The 19760-nt window shown below is 39.0% G+C and overlaps 2 protein-coding genes across 16 annotated transcripts in view; one reads left to right on the plus strand and one right to left on the minus strand.

The window, feature by feature from the left end:
- The window catches only part of LOC126380060 (coiled-coil domain-containing protein AGAP005037), a 246107-nt gene that overhangs the window by 139956 nt on the left and 86391 nt on the right, over positions 1 to 19760 (plus strand). The window lies entirely within an intron of this gene.
- LOC126380094 (uncharacterized) overlaps positions 1 to 19760 on the minus strand; it is a 44113-nt gene that overhangs the window by 7114 nt on the left and 17239 nt on the right. The window contains exons 2-4 of the mRNA XM_050029319.1: positions 13285 to 13421; positions 4990 to 5234; positions 196 to 316 (exon numbers count right to left, since the gene is read on the minus strand). Of these exons, the coding sequence (XP_049885276.1) occupies positions 196 to 316; positions 4990 to 5234; positions 13285 to 13418 (500 nt within the window). The 5' untranslated portion in view covers positions 13419 to 13421. The remainder of the gene's footprint in view (positions 1 to 195; positions 317 to 4989; positions 5235 to 13284; positions 13422 to 19760) is intronic.

Genomic DNA, 19760 nt, shown 5'->3' on the forward strand with positions numbered 1-19760 from the left:
TAGAAGAACTTCTAAGGCGTGCCGTGGTTTTCCTTGCAGCTTCATTTCCCCAGCTATAAGTTAATGTTAAGTTAAAGTTAATGTTGTGAGAAGCTGCAGTAGTATTAGCAGTGAGACGTCCGTTATGTAAAAAATACGATTCAAAGTGTAACATACTGAATGAATATGTTGTTAATTTTCAATTGAATAACTTACGTGTTCAACTTGAGGGGGTAGTTGAGACGGAAGAACGTTTGACCATGCACTGCCATGCTGAAGTAACTGGCTTCATCTGTGTTGGAGATCCATGCTGCTATCTCTTTCGGGCTGTCACCCACTACGGAGCAGGAAAACATCTATTATACTAAAGGACTGACTCACTGACTGAGTCACACATCACGAAATCTCAGACACTACAAGTGCTAGAAGTCTCTGCATGCGGGTTCTTTTTAGGACATAGGTGCTCACTAGGACGGGATTTGGTGAAATTCGACCCCCAAGAAGTAATAATAAGGGTTTGGAAGGTTTTGGACTCTGACTCTCATCACTAAATATCAGACACTACAAATTCTAGGAGTCTCAAATGTTGCATAGAGGTTCTTTTTAGGACATGGTGCTCACTAGGACGGGATTTTGAGAAATTCAAGGCAACAAAAAGGGTTTGAAAGTTTGTATGAGATTTTGTATTTATTTTTAAGTTAGAAAGCATACAACTTCGCTAACGAAGTCGCGGGCGCCAAGACATCTTGTATTTAATAAGTTTAATTTAGTTTAGAGAAAGTAATATATGTTTATTATGTAACGAGTTACAGATGTTAGTCTTTCCACTTCTTCTTCTGTCCTTTGGATTGTGAGGTGGATTACCAACCCCATCAACCTTGGTGTTAGGGTTACTATTGAGCCGCCAAAGACCCCTGACATGGCTCATGTAACGACTACGTACTTACATCAGTAAGTAGTAACTGAGACCAATGACTTAACGTACCTTCCTTACCTTACTTTCGGACAATTAAGCGATCAGCCAATAATGCCGTAACCAAACTAAGGATCGCAAAATGATTTTTGTGATTTGTTCCCACCGAGATTTGAACCCGGGACCTAAAGCTGCCTTAAGCATATTAATTTGAAAAGTAAAATGAAATGCATTGGTAGAGCCAAACCCAGGATCGAATACGCGACCTTGGTGCTTAAAGGTGCGCGTTCTGGCCACTAGGCCATTATGACAGCCATTATACATAATGCGTGTTTTAATATGCATAATAGTTTTATAGATGAACGGTTCTACATAACTCTTCGTTTCAAGTTCACTTTTATTTTCATCTCTAGAGTGATGTGTGCTGGCCTTGTATACTTTAAAATACGCAGAACTGTGCATGATGTCTATTCAATTTTCAACGGACAGTCCCCTTTGTGTAGGCTTTCTGGATGCAGAAGAAACTGCCCCCCATGTAATCCTGGAATGCACGGGAGTGTCAGCACAACGGGTACAAATCCTCAAAGGAATGGGGTCGCTTCGCGAAAACCCCAGGAGGCGTCTGAGCTTCTGGAAGGAGTTAGGTTGGCTTACGTAGTCAACAATAGCGCGCGACCCCACTAACTAAGTAACTAACGGAACTTGATGAATGGAAGGTTTTTGTTTTAAAGACACGGTCTTTGCATTTGTTCAGGACTTGTCAGGGCGTAGTCATCGATTTCCCTTATGCGGCGCCTACCGGTATCAGCTTACTAGTTCATGAATTCTCTTAGAAGATATCCCGCGTCCTGAGACGTAGTTCGCGTCCTACTGAACACTCTCAGACCTGTTGTCTTAAATTTTGTACCGGTTGAGAGCCCTCAGCGCTCAACAAAAAGCGTAACATAAAGCGTTATTTTATATAGTAACGAAAACTTTGAGGGGTGATTCAGACCACTATTCTGAGTTGATATCAAGTGGAATTTTCCAGAATCGTGGTCTGAATCATCTCCCTTAGTATTAATTACAATGTCACTAACATCTTGTATATTTGTATTCGTATGTGTAAGCTAATGCGTATCTTTTTTGTGTTTTATAATGGAATTTATGTTATCTGTGGCGTCCTTCAATTATTACACGTTTCTTTCTTTCTTTTCCTTTCTAACATTGTGGATCACATGGGCGAGGATTTTGTATCAAAAGCTATTTTATCTCTTGATTACTTTTAGCTCTCCCCACCCCGTTGAGGATACGGGCGTGAGTGTACGTATCTAGGTCAAAATGGAAAGGTAAAGGTAGATGGGCCAGGTTTGGTCTATCTACCTTTTTCGAAACAACAACGCATGCGATTTACGTAACCGTGCGCGTAAGTGGAGTAGGGTAAATGAACTGTGTGATGACTCGCTCAAGCAGTTCCGAGTAGGGTTCACAGACAAAAATAGCCATTCATTCAACTAACATATGTTTGGAAGCCGGCTGTACGATTTAAACACATATAAGATATCTTTGAACTTTTGCACATTTTCTTCACCTTATTTAATTTTTATTTGTTTATTTTATTGCAATAAAAAGTATGTATGAACATGAAGTTTATTTACGGAGATCTTTCCTTATCACAAGAAAGCTAAAAACCTTAGTATGATTGGCTATTGATATTTAAAAAAAAACTTTTGTGTATCTTACGTAAAGTAATGATAAATAAAATTGCAGCCTATCACATAAGAAGCAGTAGAACTATCGTACGAGTAGTTATCTGTTTGCAGGAATAGTAGTAAAAGAGAGTCGGGTTAAACCGGCGACAACGGTTCTCATACAAAATGCGCGTAAGGGCCATTCCAATCAGCCAATCAGCTCGCGACACCAAACACTTCAGGGCCCCGATACCGACCCCGCCGGCGTGGTCGACGATTTCCCTCATTCAGCCCTTATCGCTATTGACCCACTAGGGTCGATTAATTCTTTCAAATATTTTTCCTCTCAGACGACGCCTTGAGCAGAGGTTCGCGCCCAACTGGGCGCACCCTCAGGCCTGTTGTCTTAAAAGTTGTACCGGGTGAGAGCCTTCAGCGCTCCCCATTTGTCCGGCCAAGTAGTTGATGCCATCTGCGGCAAATCTACAATAAGTCACGTCAAAAAAAAGGCCATTCCAACCTCTTTCTTCTAGCCTGGCTGGAGATAGCCGTCTGCCTGGCCAGTGATGTGATGAAAGTTCATATGAAAAAACTGAGAGTGAAATAAATGGGATATTTGGAAGCCTTTTCGGGAGAGGGACTCGGATAATGTCATTTTTAATGTGTTTGTTTTTTTTTTAATGTCATTTTTTTGTCATTTTTTCTTTTGTTTCCAACAATACTTAGTTTTGTTCTATATGTATACGTTATATTTTCAACTCTTATGTTTGTTAAGAAGATTTTTGGCTTTATGGATTTTGATTTTATGGATTTATGGCATCATTTAGAAGATAATTTCTGTTTAAGTTTTATACCTACATCATCATCATCATCATCAGCCCATTAACGTCCCCACTGCTGGGGCACGGGCCTTCCCTATGGATGGATAGAGAGATCGGGCCTTAAACCACCACGCGGGCCCAGTGCGGATTGATGGTTATTAACGACTGCTAATGCAGCCGGGACCAACGGCTTAACGTGCCTTCCGAAACACGGAGGAGCTCGAGATGAAAACTTTTTTTTTGTGATCACCCATCCTATGACCGGCCTTTGCGAAAGTTGCTTAACTTCAACAATCGCAGACCAAGCGCGTTAACCGCTGCGCCACCGAGCTCCTCACCTACACATGTTGATTTTTATATAATTATGTACACCTAGATATATACGTCTTGTCGTTGTAATTGTGAATTCAGTGTGTACCTTTAATTGGGGCACATAATATCTTCTTCTTCCTTGCGCTATCCCACTTTAGGTGGGGTCGGCTCTCCTAATTTTGCGGCGCCATGACATTCTGTCTAGGGTTGTCGGGTCGGGTAAATTTTCATTTTTCAATAATCGGGACATGCTGGTCCACCAAGTATAAGGAGGGCGTCCTCTGCCTCTTTTGTTCTCGGGCAGGCAAAGAGCTGTGTGGACTACATGCTGCTGGTCTCTCCGCATAATTGGGGCACATATACAAAAACTAATTTTAGACTTGCATTTTATAACTTTACAACAATAATAATAATATGTGTACTGTTGATATACCTATCTAAATAAATAAATAGCATGGCAAAATGTCATTTGGTTCCTATTTATTACAAACTATCTGTCCGTTTGTAATTTCGTCTGCGAAATTTAATATAACAGTTACATAGTTTCAAACAAACTTTCTACCCTTTGTTTGATCATTTAGGGGTTGAATTTCGCGAAATACCGTCTTGGTATTCCTCGACCACCTACATCCTAATAGGATACCCGTGCAGAATTTGAGACTCCTAGAACTTGCAATTCCTGATATTTCGTGATCGATGAGTAAGTCAGTCAGTGACCTTTCGCATTTAATATATGTATAGTAAAATCTGGATATTTCCTTGTAACTATGCTGTTGAATCAGATCCTCTTATATGATTATCAACTACGCCGTCAATCTTATAAATCCAGCGACCACATAGCCAACAAATCAGTTTATGCGCATTATACCTCATTCTCATTACACGGTACATCATAGTAATTTGCATTGATATGTCGTCACAAACACTTTAAAACGTCGATGATTTCCCTCATTCGCGCTTATCGCTATCGACCCACTAGGGTCGTTTAAATATTTCAAGTATATTCCTCTCAGACGACGCCTTGAGCCGAGGTTCGCGTCCAACTAAGGCACCCTCTGGCCTGTTTTAAATGTTGTACCGGGTAAGAGCCTTCAGCGCTCCCCATTTGTCCGGCTAGTGGTTAGTGCCAAAGTCACGAAATTAATAAATACCATCTTACATCGTGTCCTGCGTGCCCGAACACCTGCACGCAGGAGGATCTGATGAGCGCTGCAGATAGCGCCATACTTGTTACCAAGTTTTGGGCCGATACTATTTAGTTTGCCGTCGACACGATAAGAAGAAGAATAAATACCTGCATAGGAGAATAAGGGGTGATCCTCAGAATGATTATGGAACTTGGTCCACATGCAGAGTGTGAACTCCTTGAGGTCAGGCAGATCCTTTTCGTACTCCATGTGTTGGTAGAACAGCTCCTGGTTCATGGAAACCTTGTAGATGCTGCAGGAGTCGGACATTGGCGCAGGCGCTGCACTGTACTGACTCGACACTTTGTTGCTCGAGTACGCTGGCCGGCGGTTCACGATCTTCACCTGAGGACTGAAATAAAAACAGTTGGGGTAGTCAGAGATATATCCATCGCAAGATGAACTAAATAGTTAAATACCCTCGCGTCACCGAATTTTCCATCGCTAAATTAATAAAAGATAATAGTCTTAAAAATAATTTAAAAAAAACTAAAAAGAAATATGAAAAATTCTACTTGATATTAACTAAGAATCATGGTCCGAATCATACCTCAAAGTTTTAATTACGATGTCACTAACAGCCTGTAAGTAATAGACTGTTTATGTTATGTATGTCATGAATAAATCAATGAATGAGATGCCAATAGCCGTCTATTAGAATAGAGAAGAAACTTAGAATGTAAAGTTGGTATGGCAACAGCGGACGAAGGATAATAGGATTACGAAAGCGGTATATAAAGCGAAGGTTGGTGATAGGGCTGGCAGAGGAAGACCTAGAAGGACGTTTATTGACCAAATTGGAGATGTCATTAGAAAATATTTACTAAGATTTACTCTGAACCGGCGTGCGAGTATGAAACGATTGATGAATGTGGAGGATGCAAGATAAGTGTCAGGATGGACGCAAATTGAATTCCATAGTCTCTGCTTGAAGAGACTAGTCTGGAGGTGAAGGTTTTAGCGGGAAGAAGAGAGGAATGGCGAATACTCCACGACAAGAGCGCAGCTCTTAAATACAGGGAGAGAGAGTCTCTGCTTACCCCGGTGGGAAATGGGAATAGACAAGGAAAACTTTGTCTATTCTATTCCCTCTTCTTGAAAACTAAAGTCGCAGGAGAATAATAGTGTGTATACCCTTTACATTTACCCTTTAACGTACTTTGTTTAAGTTTATCACAATAATTATACATATTCGCTTACCATAACGTGCTTTAATAACCTTTAAAAAAATGAAAAGCTTCCGAAACATCAAAAAGGATTATGTTATCACGTTGATCGTCGTCATTCACCTAGATACCTGCTGTTTGCGAGCGCATTAAATTAATTTTATGCGGCCTAAGTCGGGCACGAAAGCGTTACACTTGAGTTCAAGGCAAACTACGTACTAAACCACCGCTTTCTACCCGTCCATACAAATATTACTTATTATAGGAAATAATGAAAACAATCCACAGAATATTTTTTTCCCCATGGCATTCAATCTCTACTTTTATAACTGAACGTAACGAAAATGCCTAAGTTAATAAAGTGATTTGTCTTTTTCACAAAGTCGCCTAGATATACCAACGAAAGAGTTTTCTTAAAAGGTTTTTTTAACGAGACTTAATTATTGTAGGTTTGCTAAATATGGCATTAACTTCTTGGTCGGACTAATCTCTCTTCTATCGTTGGGTTGTGAGGTGGATTACCGACCCTATCAATCCTGGTCTCAGGGTTACTATTGAGCCGCGAAAGGCGTCTGACAGGGCTCATGTAACGTCTACTAACTTACATCAGTAAGAAGTAACCGGGACTAATGGCTTAACGTAGGTAATCAGGTGATCAGCCTGTATTGTCCTAACCAAACTAGGGATCAGAAAGTGATTTTTGTGATGTTTCTAATTGGGATTCGAACCCAGGACCGTGATCGTGAGACCAACGCTTCACCACTGGACCACGGAGGCCGGACTAAAAAGGAACGCTGAGGGCTCTCAACCGGTACCAAATTTAAACTATAAAGGATAAATAAACGTTTCGACAAAATTGTTATTAAGTGATCCTATAACAACAGTTAAGTAACTCGTACCCAACACTTGGATACGATTCACTTTTGAATTTTACGCTCGCCTTATCTCTGATCAGATTAGTATTAGAAAGCCGACTAAGTACTTACATAAATTGAATCTTGCTAACCGGTTATCATATTATTATATAATTACGTATTAAACCTTTATATTCCTATTATTATCTTAAAATGTTTCAAAAGTCTCGATGTGGTCTAGCAAAAATGATTGATAATAATCTTCCTCTGTCGTGTGGGTTGTGAGGTGAATTATCAACCTCGCCAACTCGCCAATTATTATTGAGCCGCCGAAAGCCTGACACAACGATTACTCACATACATCAGTAAGTAGTAACCTATGATGTTGATAAGTAAGTACCAAATGTCACATCTATCACAAAACACCAAATGTTTACAAATTCACGACGAAGCATGTTTACAACAGTATTAAATTATTTCGGATTGTCCGTTAGTTTCGGATAATTTCAGTTAGGGATATTATTTTTTAAGGAATTTCAAAGTTAATCCATACTAATATTATAAATGCGAAAGTAACTCTGTCTGTCTGTCTGTCTGTCTGTCTGTCTGTCTGTTACTCTTTCACGCCTAAACGGCTCAACGGATTTTGATGAAATTTGGTATGGTGATAGATGATAACCTAGAAATGGTCATAGGCTATAAATAATCACGCCATCGTTCTTAGGGGGTAGGCAGTTGGCAGATAACTAAATTGATTTAGTGATTTGTAGTCGTTTTTGTTGGGACTTTTGCTCTTTCACGTCTAAACGGCTGAACGGATTTTAATGAAATTTAGTAAGGTAATAGTTGGTTATCTACAAACGGTTGTACGATCAAATTGATCACGTCATCGTACTTAGGGGGTAGGAAGTAGGCAGAAAACTGAATTGAGTTAGTGATTTTTTTATGGTTTTTGCTGGGAGTTTTGTCTATCATGCCTAAACGGCTCAACGGATTTTGATGAAATTTAGTTAGCTGATAGATAGTAATCTAGAAAAGGATATGGCCTATTAATATTTATGCTATCGTACTTAAGGCGTAGGCAGTAGACAGAAAACTAGGTTAGTGATTTTTAATTGTTTGTTTTAAAAGTTTGCCTCATTCACGCCTTAACGTCTGAACGGAATTTTATAAGACTTGGTTAATTTAAAGATAGGATCTTAGGCACGGACACAGGCTACTTTTTATGGCGGGAAAATACCTCATTCCCGCGGAAATCTAGATTTCGTGATCGTGTCAAGAAGCGCATGACGCCATAGCTACTGGAATGATTTCGATGTTTTTTTTTAAACTGAGTGACCTCAAGTTAGTATTTGATCACTTTTCTAACTTAGAGGGTAGGTAGGCGCCATAATTTAGGGAATTTATGATAAAATTTTGATGCAACTGTCTTTATTAAACAGGTATATCTCATTCCTACAGGAACCTACACATAGCTATAGCTAGCTATCTATTAACATTAAAACTCTTTCTAGAATCACATTACGCCAATTAATTGATCTGATTTGTATAAGTTTTTTATTCAACTGACTGTTACATTACATACAGATAAAATCTAATTACTTACACCACATCTATACTTATAATAAATCTGTAGAGAGGTCAATTCTGTACATTAAATATTTTTTCAAAATAACTATCAGAGGGTGATAAGTGATCGATACTGATGCCAAAAATGCAATCAGTAAAATTTTTGTCTGTCTGTCTGTCTGTCTGTCTGTCTGTCTGTCTGTATGTTCCTTATAGAAACAAAAACTACTGGACGGATTTTAATGAAACTTGGTACAATTATTCTTCACACTCCTGGACAGGTCATAGTATACTTTTCATCACGCTACAATCAATAGGAGCAGAGTAGTGAAGGGAAATCCTTTTGTATGAAAAACCTAAACCACTCAAGTTAGACGTTTGAAATTTGGCATGCAGGTACCTTAGATACCGTAGAGGTGCACTAAGAAAGGAATTCCCGAAATTCCTACGGGAACGGGAATTAGCGGGAAAATCCTTTTGTATGAAAAATCTAAACCACTCAAGTTAGACTTTTGAAATTTGGCATGCAGGTACCTTAGATAACGTAGAGGAGCACTAAGAAAGGAATTCCCGAAATTCCCACGGGAACGGGAATTAGCGGAAAAATATTTTTGTATGAAAAATCTAAACCATTCAAGTTAGATGTTTGAAATTTGTCATGCAGTTACCTTAGATACCGTAGAGGTGTACTAAGAAAGGAATTCCCGAAATTCCCACGGGAACGGGAATTAGCGGGAAAATCCTTTTGTATGAAAAATCTAAACCACTCAAGTTAGACGTTTGAAATTTGGCATGCAGGTACCATAGGTACCGTAGAGGTGCACTAAGAAAGGAATTCCCAAAATTCTCACAGGAACGGGAATTAGCGGGAAATACCTTTTGTATGAAAAATCTAAACCACTCAAGTTAGACATTTGAAATTTAGCATGCAGATACCTTAGGTACCGTGGAGGTGCACTAAGAAAGGAATTCCCGAAATTCTCACGAGAACGGGAATTAGCGGGAAAATCCTTTTGTATGAAAAATCTAAACCACTCAAGTTAGACGTTTGAAATTTGTCATGCAGGTACCTTAGGTACCTTGGAGGTGCACTAAGAAAGGAATTCCCGAAATTCCCACGGGAACGGGAATTGACGGGAAAATCCTTTTGTATGAAAAATCTAAACCATTCAAGTAAGATGTTTAAAATTTGGCACGCAGGTACCTTAGACACCGTAGAGGTATACTAAGAAAGGAATTCCCGAAATTCCCACGGGAACGGGAATTAGCGGGAAAATCCTTTTGTATGAAAAATCTAAACCACTCAAGTTAGACGTTTGAAATTTGGCATGCAGGTACTTTAGTAAACTTAAAGCTTAGTTGCAACAGGATATTAAAAAATTCCCACGGGAACGGTAGTTAGCGGGAAAAAACATTTGTATGAAAAAATCAAATCTAAATAAAAGGAGAAACTGACTGACTCAGTGACTGACATATCAACGCATAGCCTGAACGGCTAAATGTAGGCATTTGAAATTTGGAAGGGACATAGCTTAGGTACCGTAGAGGTGCACTAAGAAAGGAATTCCCGGAATTCCCACGGGAACGGAAATTAGCGGGAAAATCCTTTTGTATGAAAAATCTAAACCGCTTAAGTTAGACGCTTGAAATTTGGCATGCAGGTACTTTAGTTAACTTAAACCTTAGTTGCAACAGGATATTGCAAAATTCCCACGGAAACGGGAGTTAGCGGGAAAAAAACATTTGTATGAAAAAATCGAAACCGCGTAAGATAGATGTTTTCAATTCAATTCAATTAAATTATTTATTGCATTCCATGTAGTACAATGGGGTGTTACATAGGCATAGGAACTAAAACATGGACCCTGTAGGGCACAGCAACGTTGAAGGGAAGAGAGGAAGTGTGTATTAAAATTAAAACTCAATGAACAATCAATTAAAAAAAAATCAATTCAATCAATTGATTCAATCTAGCATGCATGCATACCTTAGTAAATATAAAGTTTATTTTTGGCTGTATTTTGAAAAATGAGAGTTATTGGGAAAAAAATTGTATGAAAAAATCTAAACTGCATAAGTTAGATGCTTGAAATTTGATATGCACTCCCACACACACAAAGATCTCTCTCTTATATAACACGCCACGCGGACGAAGTCGCGGGCAAAAGCTAGTAATTAATATAGTACTACATGACTAGCTACGCTCTAAACTTGAGGAGGTAATTCGATAGACATTTATACGAACTTTAAGCCCAGTAATCAATCATAGTAATAAGGTAATACTCATTTTAGACAAAGAAAGGGATAGGTAATCAGTTCGTCAACGAAATTATAACACCTACACTTAGTTTGTTTACTATTTAACGAGGGAAAATAATCTATACTTATAATAAATCTGTAGAGAGGTCAATTCTGTACATTAAATATTTTTTCAAAATAACTATCAGAGGGTGATAAGTGATCGATACTGATGCCAAAAATGCAATCAGTAAAATTTTTGTCTGTCTGTCTGTCTGTCTGTCTGTCTGTCTGTCTGTATGTTCCTTATAGAAACAAAAACTACTGGACGGATTTTAATGAAACTTGGTACAATTATTCTTCACACTCCTGGACAGGTCATAGTATACTTTTCATCACGCTACAATCAATAGGAGCAGAGTAGTGAAGGGAAATCCTTTTGTATGAAAAACCTAAACCACTCAAGTTAGACGTTTGAAATTTGGCATGCAGGTACCTTAGATACCGTAGAGGTGCACTAAGAAAGGAATTCCCGAAATTCCTACGGGAACGGGAATTAGCGGGAAAATCCTTTTGTATGAAAAATCTAAACCACTCAAGTTAGACTTTTGAAATTTGGCATGCAGGTACCTTAGATAACGTAGAGGAGCACTAAGAAAGGAATTCCCGAAATTCCCACGGGAACGGGAATTAGCGGAAAAATATTTTTGTATGAAAAATCTAAACCATTCAAGTTAGATGTTTGAAATTTGTCATGCAGTTACCTTAGATACCGTAGAGGTGTACTAAGAAAGGAATTCCCGAAATTCCCACGGGAACGGGAATTAGCGGGAAAATCCTTTTGTATGAAAAATATAAACCACTCAAGTTAGACGTTTGAAATTTGGCATGCAGGTACCATAGGTACCGTAGAGGTGCACTAAGAAAGGAATTCCCAAAATTCTCACAGGAACGGGAATTAGCGGGAAATACCTTTTGTATGAAAAATCTAAACCACTCAAGTTAGACATTTGAAATTTAGCATGCAGATACCTTAGGTACCGTGGAGGTGCACTAAGAAAGGAATTCCCGAAATTCTCACGAGAACGGGAATTAGCGGGAAAATCCTTTTGTATGAAAAATCTAAACCACTCAAGTTAGACGTTTGAAATTTGTCATGCAGGTACCTTAGGTACCTTGGAGGTGCACTAAGAAAGGAATTCCCGAAATTCCCACGGGAACGGGAATTGACGGGAAAATCCTTTTGTATGAAAAATCTAAACCATTCAAGTAAGATGTTTAAAATTTGGCACGCAGGTACCTTAGACACCGTAGAGGTATACTAAGAAAGGAATTCCCGAAATTCCCACGGGAACAGGAATTAGCGGGAAAATCCTTTTGTATGAAAAATCTAAACCACTCAAGTTAGACGTTTGAAATTTGGCATGCAGGTACTTTAGTAAACTTAAAGCTTAGTTGCAACAGGATATTACAAAATTCCCACGGGAACGGTAGTTAGCGGGAAAAAACATTTGTATGAAAAAATCAAATCTAAATAAAAGGAGAAACTGACTGACTCAGTGACTGACATATCAACGCATAGCCTGAACGGCTAAATGTAGGCATTTGAAATTTGGAAGGGACATAGCTTAGGTACCGTAGAGGTGCACTAAGAAAGGAATTCCCGGAATTCCCACGGGAACGGAAATTAGCGGGAAAATCCTTTTGTATGAAAAATCTAAACCGCTTAAGTTAGACGCTTGAAATTTGGCATGCAGGTACTTTAGTTAACTTAAACCTTAGTTGCAACAGGATATTGCAAAATTCCCACGGAAACGGGAGTTAGCGGGAAAAAAACATTTGTATGAAAAAATCGAAACCGCGTAAGATAGATGTTTTCAATTCAATTCAATTAAATTATTTATTGCATTCCATGTAGTACAATGGGGTGTTACATAGGCATAGGAACTAAAACATGGACCCTGTAGGGCACAGCAACGTTGAAGGGAAGAGAGGAAGTGTGTATTAAAATTAAAACTCAATGAACAATCAATTAAAAAAAATCAATTCAATCAATTGATTCAATCTAGCATGCATGCATACCTTAGTAAATATAAAGTTTATTTTTGGCTGTATTTTGAAAAATGAGAGTTATTGGGAAAAAAATTGTATGAAAAAATCTAAACTGCATAAGTTAGATGCTTGAAATTTGATATGCACTCCCACACACACAAAGATCTCTCTCTTAATAACACGCCACGCGGACGAAGTCGCGGGCAAAAGCTAGTAGGTAATAAAGAGGTTTTATTTATAACGTCAAATTCTATATTTTGTTATGACGACAAAAGAAGAAAAAAAAACACAAACAATGCGCGTTTTGTGTGTTCGCACTGGCAGCGGCCAGCCGATCAAAACAACTTAATAACGTGTCTCAATTAGGCTCCGCCGCTATCCGATATTATCCGAAACTTTTATTTTGGATACGGTTACGGATGATTTTTATATCGGATATTCGATAGTTTCGGTTGCAGTTACGGAGCTCCCTAACATCCCTGATCTACTACTCGTTTTTAGGCCATTCTGTATAAATACTCACCTGGCTTCTAAGGATCTTTCTGGCGACTTAACGTAGGTGTTGTACGAGTAGGACGCTTGTGGGACGATGGGTTGCCAGTCATCCTCCCGCGCCATAGCGGCCCCAATCAGGGCTACCACAAAAAATATCTTCATGTTCTGAAACAAGGAATTAGTCACTGTAAATTCGGACAATGGAGGCTTGGGCTCGCGTACTGGGACTACCACCAAAAAATTACCTTGTGATTTGTTCTAGACTCAAGTCGGCAAGGAACTTTCATTTTTTTATGGAACTAATAGTGTTTATCCTGCAACCCTAAAAATAAAGAATCCAACTCTGCTGCTTATTCATATCCACACGATAATTATGAATCCTTTTTTTTGTCGTGGCTTATTGTAGATTTGCCGCAGGTTAACTACTTGGCCGGACAAATGGGGAGCGCTGAAGGCTCTCACCCGATACAACGTTTAAGAGAACAGGCACAGGACAGGGTGGCCAGTTGGGCGCGAACCTCCGCTCAGGGCGTCATCTGAGAGGAAATATATTTGAAAGAATTAATCGACCCTAGTGGGTCGATAGCGATAAGGGTTGATTGAGGGAAATCGTCGACAACGCCGTCGGGGTCGGTATCGGCGTCCTGATGTGTTTAGTGTCACGAGGTGACTGGCTGCCTCTATGGCACATTATAAATGCGAAAGTTCGCTCTTTGTGTGTAGCATTCCCCATGCTACTTTTTAAGGGAAAAATAAAGCAGTGGTTTCCTTCAACTTAGTCTATCGGTATTTGACCCTTAAACCGTTGAACTGATTTAGATGAAATTTGGTATGGAGAACATTATATATCCAACTACCTTTTGCCCGCGACTTCGTCCGCGTTGGGTTTTCATACCAATGTTTTTTCCCGCTAACTACCCGTGGGAATTTTAAGTTTACTAACTAAGCTTTAAGTTTACTAAGGTACCTGCATGCCAAAAAGCGTCTAACTTAAGCGGTTTAGATTTTTCATACAAAAAGATTTTTTAGCTAATTCCCGTTCCCGTGGGAATTTCGGGAATTCCTTTCTTAGTGCACCTCTACGGTACCTAAGCTACGTCCCTTCCAAATTTCAAGTGCCTACGTTTAGCCGTTTAGGCTGTGCATTGACATATCAGTCAGTGAGTTAGTCAGTTTCTCCTTTAAATTATATTTAGAAGATTCACGTTGGTATTATATGTTTATTTCATCTATTATTATTTATTTATTTTGCTTTTATTATTATTTTTCTCATTTTTTATATTTTTTTGTATGGCACCACCCCGCGCCTAAGGTTGCCTGGCAGAAATTGCTGTTTAGCAATAAGGCCGCTTACTGTGCTTGTTTTATTCGTTTGTACATGTCCTATACTTCTCTCTATTTATTTAAGAGCTGCGCTCTTGTCGGTGGAGTAATCGCCTTCAATACTCCACAGATAGGGCGTGTAGAATGGTGGTTGCCCCAATCGCCTTCCGTTCCGCAGTACACCGACGAATCTCTCAATCGGTGATGTTCTAGCTAGAGCCCTACCAGAATCCATTTCCTCGGCCTCCAACCAGTACTGATACCGCTGCTGCCCGGCGTCCTATACTTAGTTTGTGCAATAAAGAATTATTGATTAATTGGTTATGATAGTTTGTATCACCCCTAAGGGGATGAAAAGAGCACGCCGAAGTCGACGCACACAAAGTCGCCGGCGGGAAGTTAGTTTTATGTAACTTTTCCTGTTAATTATGTAATTAAAGTACAGATTTATGAATGTCTGTCGCTGATATACTGCCGTCTTTAATTAGTTGTTACAGCGGCGTCAAGGGACAAATTGGCCCGTTAGTTACGTCATACAAGTGCAAATTTATGAATGGATACCTGGGTCATTCTTCTTTTTTATCAACAATAAGAAGTCATTTTCTCATTATATCGGATTTAACATCTTTCATTATAACGGCAATAAATATTTAAAAAACATCATATAGAGATGTGTCTGTAGAGGAGTATTTAGTGTTTCTCTTTATCTTGGTAATATACTGTTCCTTGCAGGCGCATTGCACAATATATTGTGATAGAGTGGCCCTTTTCATCGGAGACAGCATTTCAATTTACCACTCTGTCACAGAATTTTGTGAAAAACAACCAAGCTACGTTAATCACTAATCGAGGAACCGATTAGTATTTCGCTAGTATTTTAAGTATAATAAGATAACTATATTTTTGGACAATGGAAAGATTAAATAAAATTCTAAAACATATAACATAGCAGAGCGAAGGACAGATCATTGTCGATAAAAAAGAAGAACGTCCCACCTACGAATAAATAATATGGATACCGTCGATCATGCGCCTATAGGTAATTAATTAGTTAGTTACGTTGGCAACTAGTAAAAGTGACGTGGTGAAAAGTGGTAATACTGGTAGAAAATACTTCCGCGATTCCGACGGCCGTGTCACGTGCGTGCGCGCATAACTCATGATCATCGTGCTAACTAGGCCGGTGCCTTAAATTGTGTAATAAAATACTAATTCCGTATGTTCCCTAAACTGGTCGCGTCATGAAGAGCGATGATTCGTAATATTACGTGTGCGGACTTTGTTATTTTTTTTTTTTGTAAATATACCTTCAATGTTCATGTTAGTTTAGGTGAGGTTATTTCCCGTTAGGGTATATACGTAGAGCCCACAGAATTCCACTCATTACGATCCTGACTAACAGCCTCCGTGGTCTAGTGGTTAGAGCGTCAGGCTCACGATCTGGAGGTCCGGGTTCGATTCGTGATGGGGACATGGTCGAAATCACTTTGTAAGACTGTCCTTTGTTTGGTAAGGACTTTTCATGCTTGAGACACCTGATTGTTAGAAAAAGTAAGATCATTTCGTGCTTCGGAGAAAACGTTAAGCAGTTGGTCTCGGCTGTTAGTCGTAAAAGCATCACCAACCCGCAGTGGAGCAGTGTGGTGGAGTATGCTCCATACCCCCTCCGGTTGGTTGAGGGGAGGCCTGTGCCCAGCAGTGGGACGTATATAGGCTGTTTATGTACGATCCTGACTACTTTCGCTTCTTCCACTCTTATCAAAGACTTTAGAAGCGAGCGAAATCAAAGATGACCACCAACTCAGTAATAACGTATCATAAAGAGTAAAAGGAAGGAAGGAAGAGGAGCTCGGTGGCGCAGCGGTAAACGCGCTCGGTCTGCGATTGTTGAAGTTAAGCAACTTTCGCAAAGGCCGGTCATAGGATGGGTGACCACAAAAATAAAATAAAAAAGTTTTCATCTCGAGCTCCTCCGTGCTTCGGAAGGCACGTTAAGCCGTTGGTGCCGGCTGCATTAGCAGTCGTTAATAACCACCAATCCGCACTGGGCCCGCGTGGTGGTTTAAGGCCCGATCTCCCTATCCATCCATAGGGAAGGCCCCGTGCCCCAGCAGTGGGGACGTCATATTCCTCAACGCTCTCGTACACTTATAACTTACATTTATAACTTATAACTTACATTTATAACTTACACTTATAACTTATACTAGCCACTACAATAAACTTCATGTGAAAGCAGTTACGGTGTTTAATATTTATTTCCCGTTTGAGGACTTTCTTTAATATTCCATATACGATGTGTGTGCGCCGTTTTATATACCGCCTTCCCTGATGGAAAGTGACATTTACATTTCTCTAAGAATCTATGTAAAACACGTTTTCAAAAACTTGCACCAAAACGGGCTGATGCGATCGTCGTTCCTCTGACTAGCACCATTAGGAATATTGTCATGAATTTATGTTTATGTTACGAGTACAATGGTCTGAGTATCAAAAAGATATACCTAATATTGTTTCTTCATCGTCGTAAAATCGCTCTTACTTATCTGTTCTATAATTTTAATTTCATACAAAACTGAACATTCTTTTTTTTGACGTGCTTTATTGTAGATTTGCCACAAATGGCATTAACTACTTGGCCGGAAAAATGGGGAGCGCCGAAGGCTCTCACTCGGTACAACGTTTAAGACAACAGGCCTGAGGGTGCCCAGTTGAGCGCGAACCTCGCGAACGTCGTCTGAGAGGAAAAATATTTGAAAGAATTAATCGGTCCTAGTGGGTCGATAGCGTTAAGCGCTGATTGAGGGTAATCGTCGACCACGCCGGCGGGGTCGGTATCGGGGTCCTGAAGTGTTTGGTGTCGCGAGCGGATTGGCTGCCTCTATGGCTAGAGTACTGAACATTCAACACATAAACAGGACGTACATCATCATACTCCTGCCTTTCTCCCACTCTAGATGTGATTCGCACAACATGTATTTCTCCTCCATCCATCTTTCACACACACATTCTTCTTCACACATCCCATCCACACCCACTTGTTCCATCCACATTCATACTAATTACTTTCCTCGTAATATGCTTTTATAAACAGTAACTACTAATCTTGGTCTGTGTTCAGATCAATAAAGGATTAAATGTCGCGTCATCAATTCGTCATAATCTAGCTCAGGTGGTCTTAAGAGGCCACAAAGCAATTTATCTAAAAAGCAATATTGCACTTTGACATTGCGCATACAAATAAAGTGCGCAGTGTCAACAAATATCAAATAGGAATATTGTTCTTTTAGGTGAATTGCTTCAATGTGGCCTTTTTAAGCCTAATATAAGAGCTATAAGCTAGTAGTATACTGAGAATCCGAGTTATTAATATGTTTCGTAGAAACCGACTTTCAGATTATGCTCTGTAAAAAAAAAAATACCAATACTATTAATTTCATTAGGTACAGAAAATAATCCTGTTCTAGACGTCTCAATCTTATAATGGGCTTTTACAATAAATTTATATTTTAAACTGTAGTTGATTCTCTTGAAAAAGATTAGTAAGATAGCAGATTGTGTAAATCTGAGAAAAATAAAAATAAAAAGGTAACACGATAAGCTAACCTATCGATCAAACGAGATGTCAAATTTCAAAAATATCTTTATTCAGTTGGTAACATAGTTACACTTTGACACTATTTACATAACGAACGTCTCATCCGCCTAAAACTACTGCAGCTTCTCACAACCTGTATAGCCGGGGAAAAGAAGCTGCAAGAAAAACCTCGGCACAGGGCCCTAGATGTTCTTTAAAAAAATAAAAATAAACAAAATATTGGTATACAATTGAGTAATTTAGCTGCCTAATATCAGTTCTCAAACAGTTAATCCCATGCATTCATATCTTCTAAATAATCACTAACTTTATAATAACCTTTTTTGTAAAGTTTTTGTTTAACTACTGTCTTAAAACAGTTGAAAGGCATATTCTGAATGTCAATGGGAATCTTATTGCAAAAACGTATACATTGCCCCTTAAAAGATTTAGTAATCTTATGTAATCGACTGACTTGTAAAGCAAGTTTATTTTTATTCCGGGTATTAACAATGTGCCAATCGCAATTTTTTTGCAAATAGTCCTATATGTTTTTTGTGCACAATCAAATCGGCTCGCAAGCGATCATGGGTCTTTTCGACTCAGACCTTAGGATTCCTTTCTTTACTATAAATAACGACGTTATATCAGCAATTGAGTACTTGTTGCTCGCTACATTTATTATGTGTGCATGAGCTATGTATTTATACAAGGTTTTAGTGATATCGTAATGAAAAATTTGAGGGATGATCCAGACCATGATTCTGAGTTGATATCAAGTGGAATTTTCCGTCGCAAAAGTATGGAATGGATTTTTTTATAATTTTTATAATGCTGTCTGTAAAAGTTTCATATGTATTGCTTTATGTGTGCCTAAAATAATAAATTAAAAAAAAACTAAAATTAAATCATTTCTCTGCCGTCTTCTGTATTTCCGAATGCATATAACCAAGGTGCTTTTAAGGCCAGAGTAAACAGGCCTTCTCGGCGAGGTCGCTCCATCTTAGGCCTCGTCATGTCTTCGGGCAAGTCTGGGGCCAAGAGCAAACCCATCAAAGGTAAAAAGAACATGAATTTTGCGACGGGAAATTCCACTTGATATTAACTCAGAATCATGGTCTGAATAATCCCCCTGAGTATTAGTTACGATGTCACTAGCACCCTGTATATCTGTCTATCTACAACCCTCCTTAAGCTCAATACACTGAGGCGACATTGGGTAGCAGTAAGGAATTGACGTACGTGTAAAAGAGGTAAGTCGCGCGCGCCCTTTTTAGAATTCCGTTGCCAAATAGCAAAAACGGAACCCTTATAGATTCGTCATGTCAGTTTGCGCGAGAGATTCTTCCAATGTAGTCAAATGTGTCACCCCCTCCCCCTGGAACTTCTAAAATAAGAGAATTAGAAAACTAAAAAAAAAATGATAACATTACCCCGCAAACTTCCACCGAAAATTGGTTTGAACGAGATTTTTTAAGTAGTTTTTTTTAATACGTCATAAATCCTACACCGCAATTTACATTAAAACATCGATCAAAGTTACAATGAACTACAAGAACTTTTATATTATTTTACTTGCTGCTACGGAACCCTTCATGGGCGAG

The sequence above is a fragment of the Pectinophora gossypiella genome, chromosome Z (assembly GCF_024362695.1).
Source record: "Pectinophora gossypiella chromosome Z, ilPecGoss1.1, whole genome shotgun sequence".
In the NCBI taxonomy this organism is placed as follows: Eukaryota; Metazoa; Arthropoda; class Insecta; order Lepidoptera; family Gelechiidae; genus Pectinophora; species Pectinophora gossypiella.